At 45.1% G+C, this 15,390-nt stretch overlaps 1 protein-coding gene across 1 annotated transcript; it reads right to left on the minus strand.

The window, feature by feature from the left end:
- Positions 1–1,482: 1,482 nt before the first annotated feature.
- Positions 1,483–14,311, minus strand: CLN5 (CLN5 intracellular trafficking protein). Its single transcript, XM_072353369.1, has 4 exons — positions 14,086–14,311; positions 12,500–12,665; positions 11,281–11,506; positions 1,483–3,038 (listed from the first exon to the last, which is right to left on the minus strand). The coding sequence occupies exons 1-4, from the start codon at positions 14,199–14,201 to the stop codon at positions 2,527–2,529; spliced, it is 1,020 nt and encodes a 339-aa protein (XP_072209470.1). The 5' UTR covers positions 14,202–14,311; the 3' UTR covers positions 1,483–2,526.
- Positions 14,312–15,390: the final 1,079 nt, after the last annotated feature.

The raw sequence follows: 15,390 nt of genomic DNA on the forward strand, positions 1-15,390 counted from the left end.
CTGTTGAGGACAACTTCCCGGTCCAGGTAATAAATAGATAGACCAACCTGAGTGAAGCCTTAGTGGACTTGGTGCTTACCAATGCAGAGGAGAGCATTAGAGAGGTTCTGATAAGAGGCAGTCTGGACTTGGTGGAGTTTGTGATCTGGAGGATTGCAGGCTTTCCAAAAAGTAAAGTCAGGACCCAGAACTTCAGGAGAGTGAACCTTCATTAGGGAACTGCTCTGGGAACTGCTGGATGGGATCTCCTGGGAAACTGTTCTTGAGGGCATAGGAACAGAACTAGACCTGTCAGGTCTTTAAGGACGCCTTTCAGAGAGCACAAGAGTTGTCCATCCCCCAGCAGAAGAAATCAAGCAAAGGTGTGCGACCGGCATGGCTGAGGAAGGACCTGCAGCTTAAACTGAGAGGAAAAAAACATACAGAAAGTGGAAGCAGGGCTGTGTAGGCTGGGAAGAATACAGAGATGTCCACATGTGTAGAAATAAGATCAGGAAAGCCAAGGCACAGATGGAGCTGAACTTGGCAAGGGATGTGAAAAACAACAAGAAGGGGTCCTAAAGGTATATAGGCAGGAGGAGACAGGCCAAGGAGATTGTTCATCCTCTGATAAATGAGGATGGAGAACTGGCTTTCTCAGATATAGAAAAAGCTGAAGTTCTCAGTGAGTGCTTTGCCTCAGTCTTCATGGGTGGTCAGGCTCCTTTCCATGTCTGCCAGGACCCTGAAGCCCTAGGTGTAGGTGAGAGGAACAGATTCTGTCCCATTGTAACAGTGCAATCTGAGACCTTCATGAAACTGAATGTATGTAAGTCCGCGGGGCCAGATGATATCCATCCAAGGGTTGAGAGCCAGCTGATGTGGTTGCTGAGCCACTCTCCATCATGTTTGAAAAATCATGGCTATTGAGTGAGATCCCCAGTGACTGGAAAAAGGGAAACGTTCCTCCCACTTTTCAGAAAGGGAAAAAGGGAACTACAGGCTGTGCCTGGGAAGATCATGCAGCAGATCCTCCTGGTTACCATGTTAAGGCACGTATGAGATGAACAGGTGATCTAAGACAGCCAGCATGGCTTCAACAAGGGCAGATCTTGCCTGAACAATGTGGTGGCCTTCTATGATGGAGTGACAACCACACCTCTCCTATGAGGAAAGGTTGAGGGAACTGGGCAAGGTTTAGGTTAGATATTAGGAGGGAAATTTTCACATGGAGGATGGTGATGCACTGGAACAGGTTGCCCAAGGAGGCTGTGGATGCCCCATCCCTGGAGGCATTCAAGGCCAGGCTGGATGTGGCTCTGGGCAGCCTAGTCTGGTGGTTGGTGATTCTGCATGTAGCAGGGGGCTTGAAACTGGATGATTGTTGTGGTCCTTCCCAACTCAGGCTATTCTATGATTAGCAGATTTCCCCTGTTGACCACAGTGTTATCACATTACCTCTGATGTCCCTGATATTACGTGATAATTCAACAAATTCCTTTTAGTTCATTTTATTAAAAAGTCAAGATTCTCCCTTCTTACATTTTGAATCAAATCACTGTGTACTTGTTTGCTCCCGTCTTTGGCTGCGGCAGGCCATCCATTCACCTTGAGCCAGATGAAACTGCAGTTTGTTTCCCATCCTGCTGATTAATTGCTGTGCAGTAATAATGTCCCATTCTGCAAGCAGCATTAATTAAAAAAAAAAAAAAAAAAAAGCAAGTGGTGGTTATGCTGCTTTTACTCCTGTGTACAAGCATCTCAGTGGCCAAAGCAAAGGGAACACAGGCATTCTGAAAAAGGGAGAGTAATTGCCATGCCACTCCAGCCCCAGTCAGGAACCAAACTCCAAGGCCAGTGTGGCACTACTTCTGGAAGGCTTCAATTATGCACTGTCACAGGCTCTTTGCCTTCTATCTCTGATAGAAAACTGTCACACAAATTCAGGGAAGAGGTGTCTGTATTTTGCTGACAATACAGGTGAAGGAAGCAAAGTGGTGACAAGATACCCCTCATGTGCCATCTAACACGTTTGCTGCCTCTTCCCACGTCATCAAACTTCTCCTTCATGAAATGTGGACTAGCTCATAGGCCCCAGACATACAAACCAAAGAAATGCAGTGTAAGGCACATACTGAGGGAAGCAGGCATTCAAGCCATTCCCAGCAGACAGCAGAACTGGTTGCACTGGAAGGTCTGTGTACAGCTTGTGTCCCACATCCAGTGGCAGCCTGGTGCCAGCTGTTGCCATGTGTGGCAGCTACCTTTTGCTCAGCCTCCAGCACTGTAAGTCAGGTCTGTGCTGGAGTCACCTCCACTTGCTCTTAGGCAGCTGGTGTTTATAGCTGTACAGCGCCGTCAGTCAGAGATCACTGCTACACAACTTGTAAATAAGAAAGCTGATTCTTTTCTGGGGCCTAGCAAAACTTACCCAAAACAAGTTCAATTAAAAGCGCTTTATGTTTCACTGTTAATACCATCAGAGAAGTGCTCCAAAATCCTTAGGCATTTTCCGGCAAAGGCACAGTATATTTCTGCTGTCAGCAATTAAACACCAGAAGATGTTTTGCTTCCAACAGGCAAAGGAACCTCTTCATAAACTACTTTGAGATAAGGGAACTTCATAGGTAAAAACCAGTATTCCAAGTTGTAAAAGAGGTAAAACTGATGATTCAGGATGACACGGTCAATTATTCTGAAAAGATCCACAAAAAACTCTCTGACTGTCTTGTGAGGTTTGAAGGGATAGTAGAAGTCTCTTATAGCTGCTGCCAGTGTCTTGTTTCCTAGAGGTCCAAAAATTGATGTTTCGTTTCCCAAATAAATAGGTTCTCCACTGAATAAAATTATGCTGGTGTAGTTTGTTTGGATCTTATTGAATGTTGCTCCCAGGTCAGCCAGCTTCTGGTATGTTCTCAGTATGAATTTAGAGCATTCATAAGAGTCAAACCATACAACTGATTTTTTGTCAGGACTTGCTTGAACAGTCCAGGTCTCATAGTAAATGCCTGTTTCATTGTCATACTTCACCCACTTCGCCATTTCATTAAACATGGCTCCTGTAAGAGATGGAAATAAGTATTACAGAGATGAGGGAACAAACTTATGGCTCAAAATGTTTTTGCTCCAGGTTCATCTCCCTTCCCTGTCAAAGTTTACCTACGACATTACCTACCCACAGACATGCGTTGCAGGGAGAATTCATACTCCACTTCTACAGAAAACTTCTTATCTGTAAATGTTAGTTGCCCAAATGGCATTTTTTTCTGCCCTGTCTGTCATCGAGTTATCTCTAGATCTGAGTCTGTAATGAAACTGAAGGCACATGGCTTGGAAGCACACCCACACCCACTGCCAGGCAGTGAGAGAGAGAGCGAGCATCACTTCTGTGATGTATTTCCCTCTCTGACCGTGAGGTCCTCTGGAACGTGTAGTTCTTTGCTCCACATGATGTTATGATGTGGAATACCAATAGCAAATATTACAAAACCATGACATTCTAACCCTTATTCTACATCACTACATCATGCTTCATATATAGATATAGATACAAATTAACAATAATGCATTTCACACACAGGTCTATATACATATATATACATAGAATTACTGACTGCACTCCCCCAGTATCAAATTCCCATGTGGTATGTACTAAACATCCCCATCTTTCTGCATCACCCACCAAGTGCACCCAGGTCCCTGGGCAAAAACAGTTCCACTGAGAGGTTTGCCCTTTCCAAAGGCTGGAAGGCCCCAAACTACTTTTCCCAATGTGTTTTTTACATGTACTACAGGGACCTTTTCTCCCTCTACAGTATGTAGAAGGCTGGATTGGCTAGGACCATCACAACTGACAGATCCGCTAGTGTTGACCAACCAGGTGGCTTCTGCCAAATGTTTCTCCCAGCGCTTAAATGTTCCACCACCCATCGCTTTCAATATGGTTTTCAATAACTCACAGTGTTCAGTCTTACCAGAAGCTGATGCATGATAAGGGATATGATAAATTCACTCAGTGCCATGATCTTTGGCCCAAATACCCACAGGTGAATTTCTGAAATGAGTCCCATTACCTGACTCCATTCCTTCTGGGGTGCCACGTCGCCACAGGATTTGCTTCTCCAAACCTAATATGGTGTTTTGGGTGGCAGCATGGGTTACTGTGTATGTTCCAAGCCACCCAGTGGTTGTCTCCACCATGGTAAGCACATAATGCTTTCCATCATGAGTTTGTGGCAAGGTGATATAATCAACCTGCCACACCTCCCCATATTCATACTTCTGCCATTGCCCTTCCCCCCAGAGAGGTTTCATTCTCTTGGCTTGTTTAATTATGGCACGTGTCACAGTCATGAATAATCTGTGCAATAGTGTCCATAGTTAAGTCCATCGCTTGGTCTTTAGCCCACTTATATATTGTGTCTCTTCCTTGACGGCCCGAGGTCTCATGCGCCCATTGAGCTAGAAATAATTCACCCTTGTTCTGTTCCACCTCAGTTCTGGCAACTTGATCTACCTGATGGTTGTTTTGTTGTTTTTCAATAGCATGACTCTTGGGCACGTGAGCATCCACATGGCACACCTTCACAACCATATTCTTTATTCAGGCAGCAATGTCTTTCCAAAGTTCAGCAGCCCAAATAGGTTCACCCCTCCGCTGCCAGTTATTTTGCTCCCACTGCTGTAACCACCCCCATAAGGCATTTGCCACCATCCATGAGTCAGTATAAAGATAAAGCATTGACCACCTCTCCCTACAGCAACATCTAAGGACAGCTGGACAGCCTTTACCTCTGCAAATTGGCTTGATTATCCTTTTCCTTCAGTGGCCTCTGCAACCTGCCATGAGGGGCTCCACACAGCAGCTTTCCATCTGTGATGCTTCCCCACAGTATGACACAATCCATCAGTGAACAGGACATATACGTAATTTTCTGGTAGTTCACTGTATGGTGGGGCCTCTTTAGCACATGACACCTCTTCTCCTGGTGATGCTCCAAACTTTATACCTTCAGGCCAGTCCATGATCACCTCTAAAATTCCTGGACGACTTAGGTTCCCCATCCAAGCTCATTGTGTGCAATCCACTTGCTCCATGTGGCATCAGTAGCATGATGGGTGGAGGGGACCTGTCCTTTAAAAATCCAGTTAAGCACTGGCAGTCGAGGTGCCAGAAGGAGCTGCGTTTCAGTACTGACTACTTCTGAAGCAGCCCGAATCCCCTCATACACAGCTAAGATCTCCTTTTCAGTTGGGGTGTAGCACTCTTTGGACCCTTTGTACACTTGGCTCCAAAATCCCAGGGGTCGGCTTCAGGTCTGTCCTGAGGCTCTTTGCCACAAACTCCAAGTGGGACCTTTCTCTCCAGCAGCAGTGTAGAGGATGTTCTTTTTACATTCTGTCCCATCTGTACTAGCCCCAGGGCCACGGCACGGGCTATCTCCTGTTTAATCTGTTCAAAAGCCTGCTGCTACTCAAGGCCACATGCAAAATCATTCTTCTTCCGTGTCACCTGATAAAGGGTGCTTACAATAAGGCTATAGTTTGGAAAATGCGTCCTCCAAAAGCCCACTCTGCCCAGGAAAGACTGTGTCTCTTTCTTGCTAGTGTGTGGAGACACAGCAATGATTTTGTCGATCACATCTGCTGGGATGTGCTGACGTCCATCTTGCCACTTTATACCTAGGAACGGCATTTCCTGGGCAGGTCCTTTTACTTTGCTTCGCTTAATAGCAAAACTAGCTTGCAGAAGAATTTGGATTATTTGCTCTCCTTTTGTGAAAACAACTTCTGCTGTATCGCCTCACACGATGACATCATCAATGTACTGCAGATGCTCAGGAGCACCACCCTGTTCCAGTATGGTTTGGATCAACCCATGGCAAATGGTTGGGCTGTGTTTCCACCCCTGCAGCAAACGATTCCAAGTATACTGAATACCCCTCCAGGTGAAAGCAAACTGTGGCCTACATTCTGTGGCCAAAGGAATGGAGAAGAAGGCATTAGCAATGTCAATGGTGGCATACCATTTGGCTCCTTTTGACTCCAGCTCGTACTGGAGTTCCAACATGTCCGGCACAGCAGCACTCAGTGGGGGTGTGACCTCATTCAGGCCATGGTAGTCTACTGTCAGCCTCCATTCTCCACTGGCTTTACGCACTGGCCATTTGGGGCTGTTAACAGTGAGTTTTACTGATCACTCCCTGACTGTCTAGCTGACAAATCAGCTTATGAATGAGGAGCAAGGAATCCCTGTTGGTGCGGAACTGCCATCTGTGTACAGTTCTTGCAGCAATTGGTACCTGCTGCTCTTTTACCTGTAGTAACCCCACAACAGACATATCTTCTGACAAGCCAGATGAGAGAGACAGCTGCTTAATGTTGTCTATCTACAGCAGCTATTCCAAAAGTCCATGAGTATCCCTCAGGATCTTTGAAATACCCCCTTCTGAGATAATCAATACTGAGTATACATGGAGCCTCCATCCAGTCACAATAGGATGCTTCTGCCTGTTTTTACTGGTGAGGCTTATTCCTGCCTCCAACACAGACAATTCCTGAGAGACCCCAGTCACTCCAGAAATGTAAATCAGTTATGCCCCTTTATAACTCGAGGGCATCACAGTGCACTGGGTATCTGTGTCCACCAGTGCCTTATATTCCTGTGGTTCTGATGTTCCAGGCCATCGAATCCTCACAGTCCAATACACTCTATTATTCTCTCCTGACTGAGGGGAGAGCCCCTTTATTGGTTACCTGCAGTAATGGGAAAAATTTCAGTGGTGATTGATATGTTTTGTAACTCTCTCACTCTCTGCAGGAGTGGGTTCGTTATGCGCTTCTTTATGTCCTCTTCATGCTCACATAAGTAGCTCCACAGAGCAGCACGCAACATAGATTTACTGCAGTCATCTCCTCGAGCAGGGAGGCATTTGTCTGTGATAGTTGAGACTTTAATCAGTTTGATCAGCTCCTTCAGCAGATTCTTTTGATCATCCTGATTTTCATCGGGTTTTTCTGATACTGCCACTGTTTCATCACGATTAATCACCAGGGACAACTCCTCCAGCATGTCATTCTGTTTGTTCTCCATTTTATCTAGTATTCCTGTCAGTTGGACAGAACAGAAGGATGGGGTGGCAGTAATTTTTGTTCCAAGTCTTGAAGTGTAATAATCATTTCAAAAATTGCGGGTGTTCTGTTTAGGTCCTCGTATCTATTGAACGTTACTACCAGTGTACCAGCATACCTCTCCAGTGCTGTTCTTGTGAGCTTCTGCCATATTTCAGGAATACTCCTCACTCTCTCAGGATCATGGTCCTGGCATGGATCATCAGGAACAAACATGGGATCATACAGCGTTTGCACCATGACTGTTTCTTTCAAATACTGGATGCCTTTCTCAACAGTATTCCATTTTCTCACCTCAGGCTTCAGATGGTCTCTGAAGGAACATCTTTCCTTCACAGCTAATAACATTTGTTCCCAGAGGGTGGCAACTCTGTCCAGATATCTACTAATCCCTCTGTCAATAGCTGAGTCTTGGGAAATGTTTCCTAGTTGGTGGGCTTCATTACTATTTAAGGACACGCTACTGGCCCCACTGTCCCAATACCAAAGTAAACAGGTGACAACAGTTTCATTTGGGTGCTGTACAAACTCCTTTCTTGAGCCTTGGATTTCAGTCATTTGCAGGGGTCAACGGATAGTGGTAACAGTGACTCCCTCCTCATCACTCTCATCTCCACGTCTCTTACTTTTCTCAGTTGCCTACCTCAATGATGGTGGTTTTGAGGAGGTCCCCTTGCCTGGATCTTTCTCTACTTCCTCTACTTCTTCTTTCCACTCTATATGCAAGGACACCCATTTCCTTTTCTGGCCTTCCACTGTGACAACTGAAACTGATACTGGTGCTTCCTGTGATTGGTCAGATTTGACTTGGAGGTTTCCCCCTTTGGTTTGGATCTCAATTTGGAAACTCTCTATCCAGAACAGTATTATATAGAGCATGGTAAGCACAAACCAAGCCCCAGATAAGCCATTCCTCCTCAGATCTTACTGAGCTGCACCATCCCTCACTCAGATACTTGGAGAGTAGGGAGATAGTAGACAGGTCTAAAAAAAAAAACAAAAAAAACCCAAACTGGCAATGGTCTGAGGAGGAATGGTAATTTACTAAATCCAACAAAATGAGAGAGAAAAGAGTGTCCAGTATGTGAGGTAGTAGACGAGTAGTCTTTATGCTAGTAGATGGCAGGAGAAACGTGTTTTTCTCTGCAGTGAAACGAAAGATCTCGAGTCAGTGAGCAGGAAAGCCACTGGTGTCCTACTAGGAGCTCCACATTTCTGCCTTTGCATGCCAGGCCCTCCAGGAATGCCGCTCTTCCCCTTCCCTCCAAGAACCCAAAGTGCCCCAAAAAGGCAGTCCACAGAACCAGAACATTATGCCTTTAACTCCCACTGTTTTACATGACGTTCTGATGTGGAATACCACCACCAACACAACAAAATCACAAAACCAAAACACCTGTCCCTTGCTACTATGCCAGAACTTTCAAACTTTGGAAACACATGGCACTCATCACTGCATTTTATCCAGGAAGACAAAAAGAGCAGGTAGTACTATCTGCAACAGATGCTGACAGTGTTCACAAGAGCAACAGATTTTTCTGCCCTTCCTAAAATTGTAACTAAATTCTGCAGTTTGGGGCTAAATTTTTCATGCTTCTCCACGAAAGAAGGCTAAGTCACCTCTGACTGAGACACAGCACCTCCTCAGCCAGCAGTGACAAACTAAGCCAAAATACAGGAGTGGGATGTGAAGACCAGCAAACTTAAATACATAGGTTGTATATATGTATGTACATTTGGAATACATAGTTGAAATGTTCTGCAGAAGGGCCATTTCACAAATGAAATGGGAAGAACATCTCTAACTCAGTTCATCTCTGCCTTAGCACCCTATGGGTGATGAATTTGGCTCCTCAAAACAGATGTGAAGTCAATGGTGTTTTTTCCCCCACATTCTTAGCCATACGTTTCAGCTCAGCTCTTCCTTCAGTTGCTGCACTGGGTACAGCTGTCTTTGACTCAGATCCATCTATCACCTCACATTCATAACACAGCCACATTTTTTTTATGCAATACATCACAAGGCAGTCAGGTGACAGCTCACAATCCTGGGGCTGTTCTGAGCCATAGTCTCTTGAGCTGCAAGTGTCACTGCAGTGCGACTGTGCTTGGTAACTGCTAATGAGTGATCTGTAATTGTCACTAATGCTGCCCTACACACAACAACAGGCTCTCACATTGACTTAATGTAATGCCTTTCCCAAGCTCCAAGAAGAGTGCTGCATGCCCCATACAGTCCCCAAACACAAGCTACATAGGTCTTGTTTTCAAACCCACTCTTCATTACAGAAGACATGCATGTCACACTTATCCCAAGGGAAGGCATGCAGGCAAGCAAATACCACAGAGCAATGACAGTTCTGCACTGTCTTCTCATGCTGCCCCTTCATAACTTGTTCCTCATACTTAAGAGCTTTCAGGCTTCACAGTAAATATGACAATCATTCTGTTTAGCTGTCCACTACTTGGTTTAGAATCTGTATCAAGAAGTGCACATAGTACACTGTAGCTGTGCTTGCAGCTCCCTTTTATCTTCTCTAATTCCTACCAGATTAGCTTCCCAGGGGGCATTCTGCAATGTACGTCACTGAACAGGATTTGTCTCTTCTAACAAGACCAAGATGGACTTAACATGAAGTTCTGGCTTTAGCAACCTTAGCTAACCAAAAATATTACAGGTTCATGCCTGGTTCCCTGATAATCTGTTGGAAGATGCTCAGGCAGTCAGAAACTCAAACTTTAGATATTCCTGCCCTGCATCCACAGAAGTAGCATAACCCTATGTAATACTGTCCTGGCCAACAGCATTAAAAAAAATAAATTAAAATGCTTCCTTTTGGCCTCTGACACTTCTGACCAACGATCCATTAGGGTTCCGCAGAGGAGAGAGGGTCCACATGTTCCATGTACTGAAGTCCTCCCCCACGAGATGAGATGCTTTTTGTTTGCTCTCCAAAGGAAGTGAGCTTAGGTCATAATTCTGTCTGCCTGTATTTGCACAGATTCTACTATTGCAACTTCCAGATTCCTAATCAAATTCAGAGATGCCACCTTCCTATAAGCTTTGTGGACATGGGAAGAAAAGAGAGCCTGGAACAGTAACAATGCCTCCAGAAGCACCAGAGCCTCTCTTTACTTAGGCATTAAATAATCCAAACAGACAGAGAGCACTAGAAATTCCACCATGTGTATGAAATATTTACCTTAGTGTTCACACAAAATAATATAACCACATCAGGCACTGAAGCCTTCGGTCATAAGACACAAGCTCATAGACAAGCAGCTTCACTTGTTTCACTGCTTAAAGAGTCACCTAGAATTTATTTGCTGCAGCTGTGAGAGAATGCAGAGACTGTGCCAAACATGCTGCTGGAGGTGAAAGGGAACAAAGACAAAGCACCACACCAGCTTACGCCCGCTGTGACTGGACAGTGAACAGTGCCTTAAAGCACCTACTATACCACCTTCAGAAGTAAGCTGTTTTATTCAAGTCCTCTGACAGCTTTGTTCACAACTCATTCACCGTATTACCAGTCATCAACCAGATTTATTTAAAGGACCTTTTCATTTTAGGATTTCGGTTTTCAGCATATACCAGGAAGTTATTCCAGTGACCATCCATGAATTTAGCAGAATAAATCCTGGTTTTGTTCTATAACATATGACAGAGAAGACCTTTTTACTAGGGACATCTGCACCACTTTTATGACACAAAATGGGAAATATGGAAATTGAGATGAGTATTTTTGACACCTATGAGTATTCTTAAATATGCCTTGTTTGCTTGGTAACGCACATTTTTCCACCAATTTTTCCAATCTCAGCAGTCATCCACTCCTTCACAAGAGAGAGCTTCATTTTGATGACAGCATGTGAAAACTCCGTGACTTCTCTGTATTTTTCTATTTTTACAGTGAGAATACTTAAGTGGTTTTGCACAGCAACTTCCAATGACACCCACTTAACAACACTCCAGTGCTGTTCAAAAGGCAGCAGCCTCACATCCCTTTCTGTCATAAAAGAAGTGCAGAGATAACATTTCAGTTTGAAATCAGCAGCATCAGCCACTTACACTACAAATAACCATAAATGAAAAGACATTTATTTACATGAAAACAAAGTTGACTGCATTTTATAATATTAGAACCCTTCAAAGCATCTGAAATATACCTGATATTTTGGTTATGAGAACCAGAGTTCCATTTTCCTTCCAGTGTGCATCATCTATTCCTTCATAAAAGCAAGCGGCTCCCTGGTTACACCAGAACGGTGCATCCATTCCAGGCCGGAGATGTGGAAATGTGCAGTTCCCAAGTTGGAATAGCTCATACCACTCCATTGTGTAGTTTTTACCAGTTAAACTGCTCTTGAAGCCCACGGCATCATGCATAATTTTCTGGAAAAGAACAAGAACTTTAACAGAAAGAAAAATAATTCTATAAAACTGCCAGCAGCTTGACCTGCACACCAGATCAGGTACTTGGGAGCTGTTGAGTAGCAGGGTGGGAAGAGTGGGAGTGGTTCCTACTTCCGTTTTCAACAGTGTTGATGCACAATATTCAAGATGGTATCACACACATACTTCTAAAATGGAGTCAGGCTGTCTCAGTGCTTGTTTATCTATCCATCAAGCATTCTATTATTTGAAGGCAGACACCCAGTGGGAGCTCACATCAAAACCCACACTTACTTTTGATGCTTATCTCACAAAGGAATTAAAGAAATAAGCAACAAAACTGCATTACCAGCAACAGATCTTAGCAATGAAAGCCACAAAATGACTGAGATAAATATTTATTTTTAAAGCTGTACAGTGAAATCATAAATTCAGACTCAGTTTAACAAGTAAGGTAAAGATATTTGAAGCTATCTCTGTTTCTGGCTCTGTGCTTTGTTTTGATGTTGCTGCTTTATGTTCATTAATATTTCTTTAGACATTAGGGATCAAACTCTGAAGCTTATTTACTCTAGTTACAGCTATAATTATTGTTGAAGTTGAGATTCTATCATATTTGCATGACTCCATATAGTCTTGAGTTCTATAGTAATTATAATATCCAAGAAAGCGCAGTGCAACTGCAGTAAAGAAAATCAAACTGTAATTATGCACGTATATTACATACACCCAGTGTGCAGCTTGGTAGTGGAACACATTCAAACCCACTGACAGTGCTGCTCATGCTCTTTTCATAAGCTGAAATGAATTCTGTAACTTCTTCTGGAAACTTACTGGTTTTCAGATATCTTTCCTGCACGTAGCTTACTTTTTGTGCTCCAACTCTCTTCTGTACAGGACTATCCCAACCTTACAGATCACATTATTGACCCCGGCAGTTAAATTTATCTGAATCTGCTGCTGTAGCTTTGCTAAACAAAAACATCACCTTACCAAATGTCCAAGTAGATCCCCATATTTAAATTCCCATACTGGAGCCTGTAATCGATACACTTCAATAGTATCTTCTTCCTTAATAACTGGAATAGCAGAGCCAGCGGGACAGAAAGTGTAACGAGCCTGGCAGTAAGGATCAGTTTTTGGACGGAAATCAAAGCGCCTGTGTTGAGAAAGAGAAGCACAGACAATAATAAGCAGAGCTTCACCCCTGTAACTTCCTAAGAGCCTATGTTGGAGGGCTAAGTTGTGTGGCACCTCCCAAAGCTAGACTGTGATACAGACACTATAATGCTTGGAGAGCACAAGTCTGTAACACTGCTGAGGCACACACAGGACTGACAAGTCTTCCTTTCCCCATCTCCTTCAGATTCACTCACTGACCTCACCTACAGAAAGGTAACTATATTCCTGTTAAGAAGGTGAAAGCTGGAAAATAAACACACAGCCAGAAAACGGACTTATGCCAGCCATACAATTAAGTCTATTTCTAAAACACCTTTTCATCTTCTCCCACTGCATCTGCACAGGACAACATAAGTTAACAACAACAAGTTAAGGAGCATTACAACACTGCATTTCTGAGTGTCAGACTGAAAGGCCTGTACTGTATTTTTGACCATCCTGAGACCAAATCTTGCAAGTACAGAGCTTACTGGAAAATGTGGAAGACTCCTGATAGCAAGATCATCTCCTTAGGCACCACCTGATGTGAACGTAGCTGCTAGGAATTATACTCAAGCTTTCAGAGCCTCAAATATTCAGTAGAATTTTTACTCAGAGGGTGGTAAGGCACTGGAACAGGTCGGCTAGATTGCTGGTGGGTACCCTATCCCTGAAGGCATTCAAGGCCAGGTTGGATGGGGACTCATGCAGCCTCATCTGGTGGTCAGCAGACCAGCCAACAGCATGCTATTGAAACTAGGTGATCTTTAAGGCTCCTTCCAACCCAAGCCCTTCTACAATGCATATGTATTAGACAGCAGTTAAAACTGTGTAACATCTCCCTCTACAAACAGCAAACCCCTGCAAAATACAAAATTGTAGCCTTCTTCCCGAAGGGGCTCATTTTCCTGCTATATCCAAAGCCCTGTCCATTACCTTCAGGTTAATGCAGTAGTACACAGTCCCCTGCTTCCACCAGCAGCGCTGGCCTTCTAGCGGTAAGTGAGATGCAGAAGAAGGACTTTATTTCATTACGTTTATCATAAATGTGAATTTTGACACCAAGCCATAGCAACCTGATTTTCTCACAATATTGTATTAAATCAGGAATTAAACGAGCACCTTTTTAGTGGGAGCTCTCATTCACGCGGACAGAGGAAGGTAAAAGGCAGCTCTCCGACTAATCTGCGATACCAGTTCTCTCACTTGTGAGCGAAAGCCCTCAAACACGCAGCAAGGCATTAAGAGCCGCCCTCCCACCTTCCCTCAGTCCCAGCTCCGCCTCAGCCCCGGCCCCTGCCCCGCCCGTCACGCGCCGCAGCTGAGGAGGAGGGGTAACCGCACAGCGCGGCTGCGTCAACGCGGGTGTTGTAGGGGCAGGGACGCGCGCCTTCCCCCCCTCCCCCAGCGTCATTCACCTGTAAGGCACTGGCCAGCGCCGCTGCGGGGCATGAGGCCCGCCCAAGAAGCACGGCCTGCAGGCCGCCGCCAGCAGTAGCAGTAGCAGCCATCGGTGGCAGCCGGCACTGCTCATGACGGACCGCGGGGCTCCGTGCCGTGCGAGGGGCGCTGGCGGCCTACTGAGGCGGCGGCGGGGCCGAGGGAAGTTGGGCGGGAGGGGGCCGCCCCTGCGCCCGCCCACGCGGCCCGAGGCTGCCCGACGTGTCTCGTCCGTCTGCGGGGAGCGCCTGTGGAGAGCCGGTCTGCAGATGGTGGCAGGCCGCGGCTCTGCTAGGAGTAGTATGTGGGGGAACGGCGTAAAGCCGCAGGGGTGACGTTGTTTTCCCTCCTCGTGCTTTGGAAAAACGTGTCTTGATTCGTTCTTCAGAAAGTGAGGCTGCATTAGGCACCAGCAGGCAGCGTTAGCTGCGGCCAGCGGGCGTGGTGCTGATGGGTCTCCACAGAACATAGGGGTTGGAAGGGAGCTCTGGAGCTCATCGAGTCCAACTCCCTGCTAAAGTAGGTTCCCTGCAGTACAGGAAAGCATCCAGGTGGGTCTGGAATATCCATAGAAGGAGACTCCACAGCCTTTCTGGCAGCTTGTCCCAGAGCACTGTCACACTCACCATAAAGATTTTCCTTGTGTTGGCATGGAACTATGTTCCAGCTTGTGCCTGCTGCCCCTTGCTGTGTTGCTGGGCTCCACTGGAAAAAGCCTGGCCCTGTATGCTTATCTCCCATACTTTAGATATTTAAAAGCATTGATAGATCCTCCCTCAGTCTTCTCCAGAGGCTCTTAGTCATTCCTCGTAAGAGAGATGCTCCTGGTCCCTAAACATCTGTTTGGCCCTCAAGGTGCTAAATTTTCTGTGTTCATAGTTCTTTTCTTGGAATGAGCCCCAAATGCACTTGTGAGGGAAGAGAGGGTATACATGGAAATGAAGGAATGTGCAGTAGAATACTTAGGTGGAAAACTGCAGTGATGTGTGCTACTCAGTGTTTGACTCAACTGCATTTGGCTGCATTTGTATGTTTGTTATTTTTTCCCCCACTTCCAAAGACAGTTCTGCAATGACTGACTAAGAAAACATCACTTGACCGAATGAACATTTCAGTTTCTGGAGATTTAGGCAACTATGCAGTTTTGTAATTTAGCTGAAGTAATTTTAGCAGGCTACTGTGTGGTTTTAAATACTGCTTTGGTGCTGTTGCAGGAGAAACATCGAATGCCTGCCTTTAGAAATTGAATTTGTTCAGAGGAACCTGAACTAAGTACCAAAGGG

The sequence above is a fragment of the Excalfactoria chinensis genome, chromosome 1, assembly GCF_039878825.1.
Source record: "Excalfactoria chinensis isolate bCotChi1 chromosome 1, bCotChi1.hap2, whole genome shotgun sequence".
Taxonomy (NCBI): Eukaryota; Metazoa; Chordata; class Aves; order Galliformes; family Phasianidae; genus Excalfactoria; species Excalfactoria chinensis.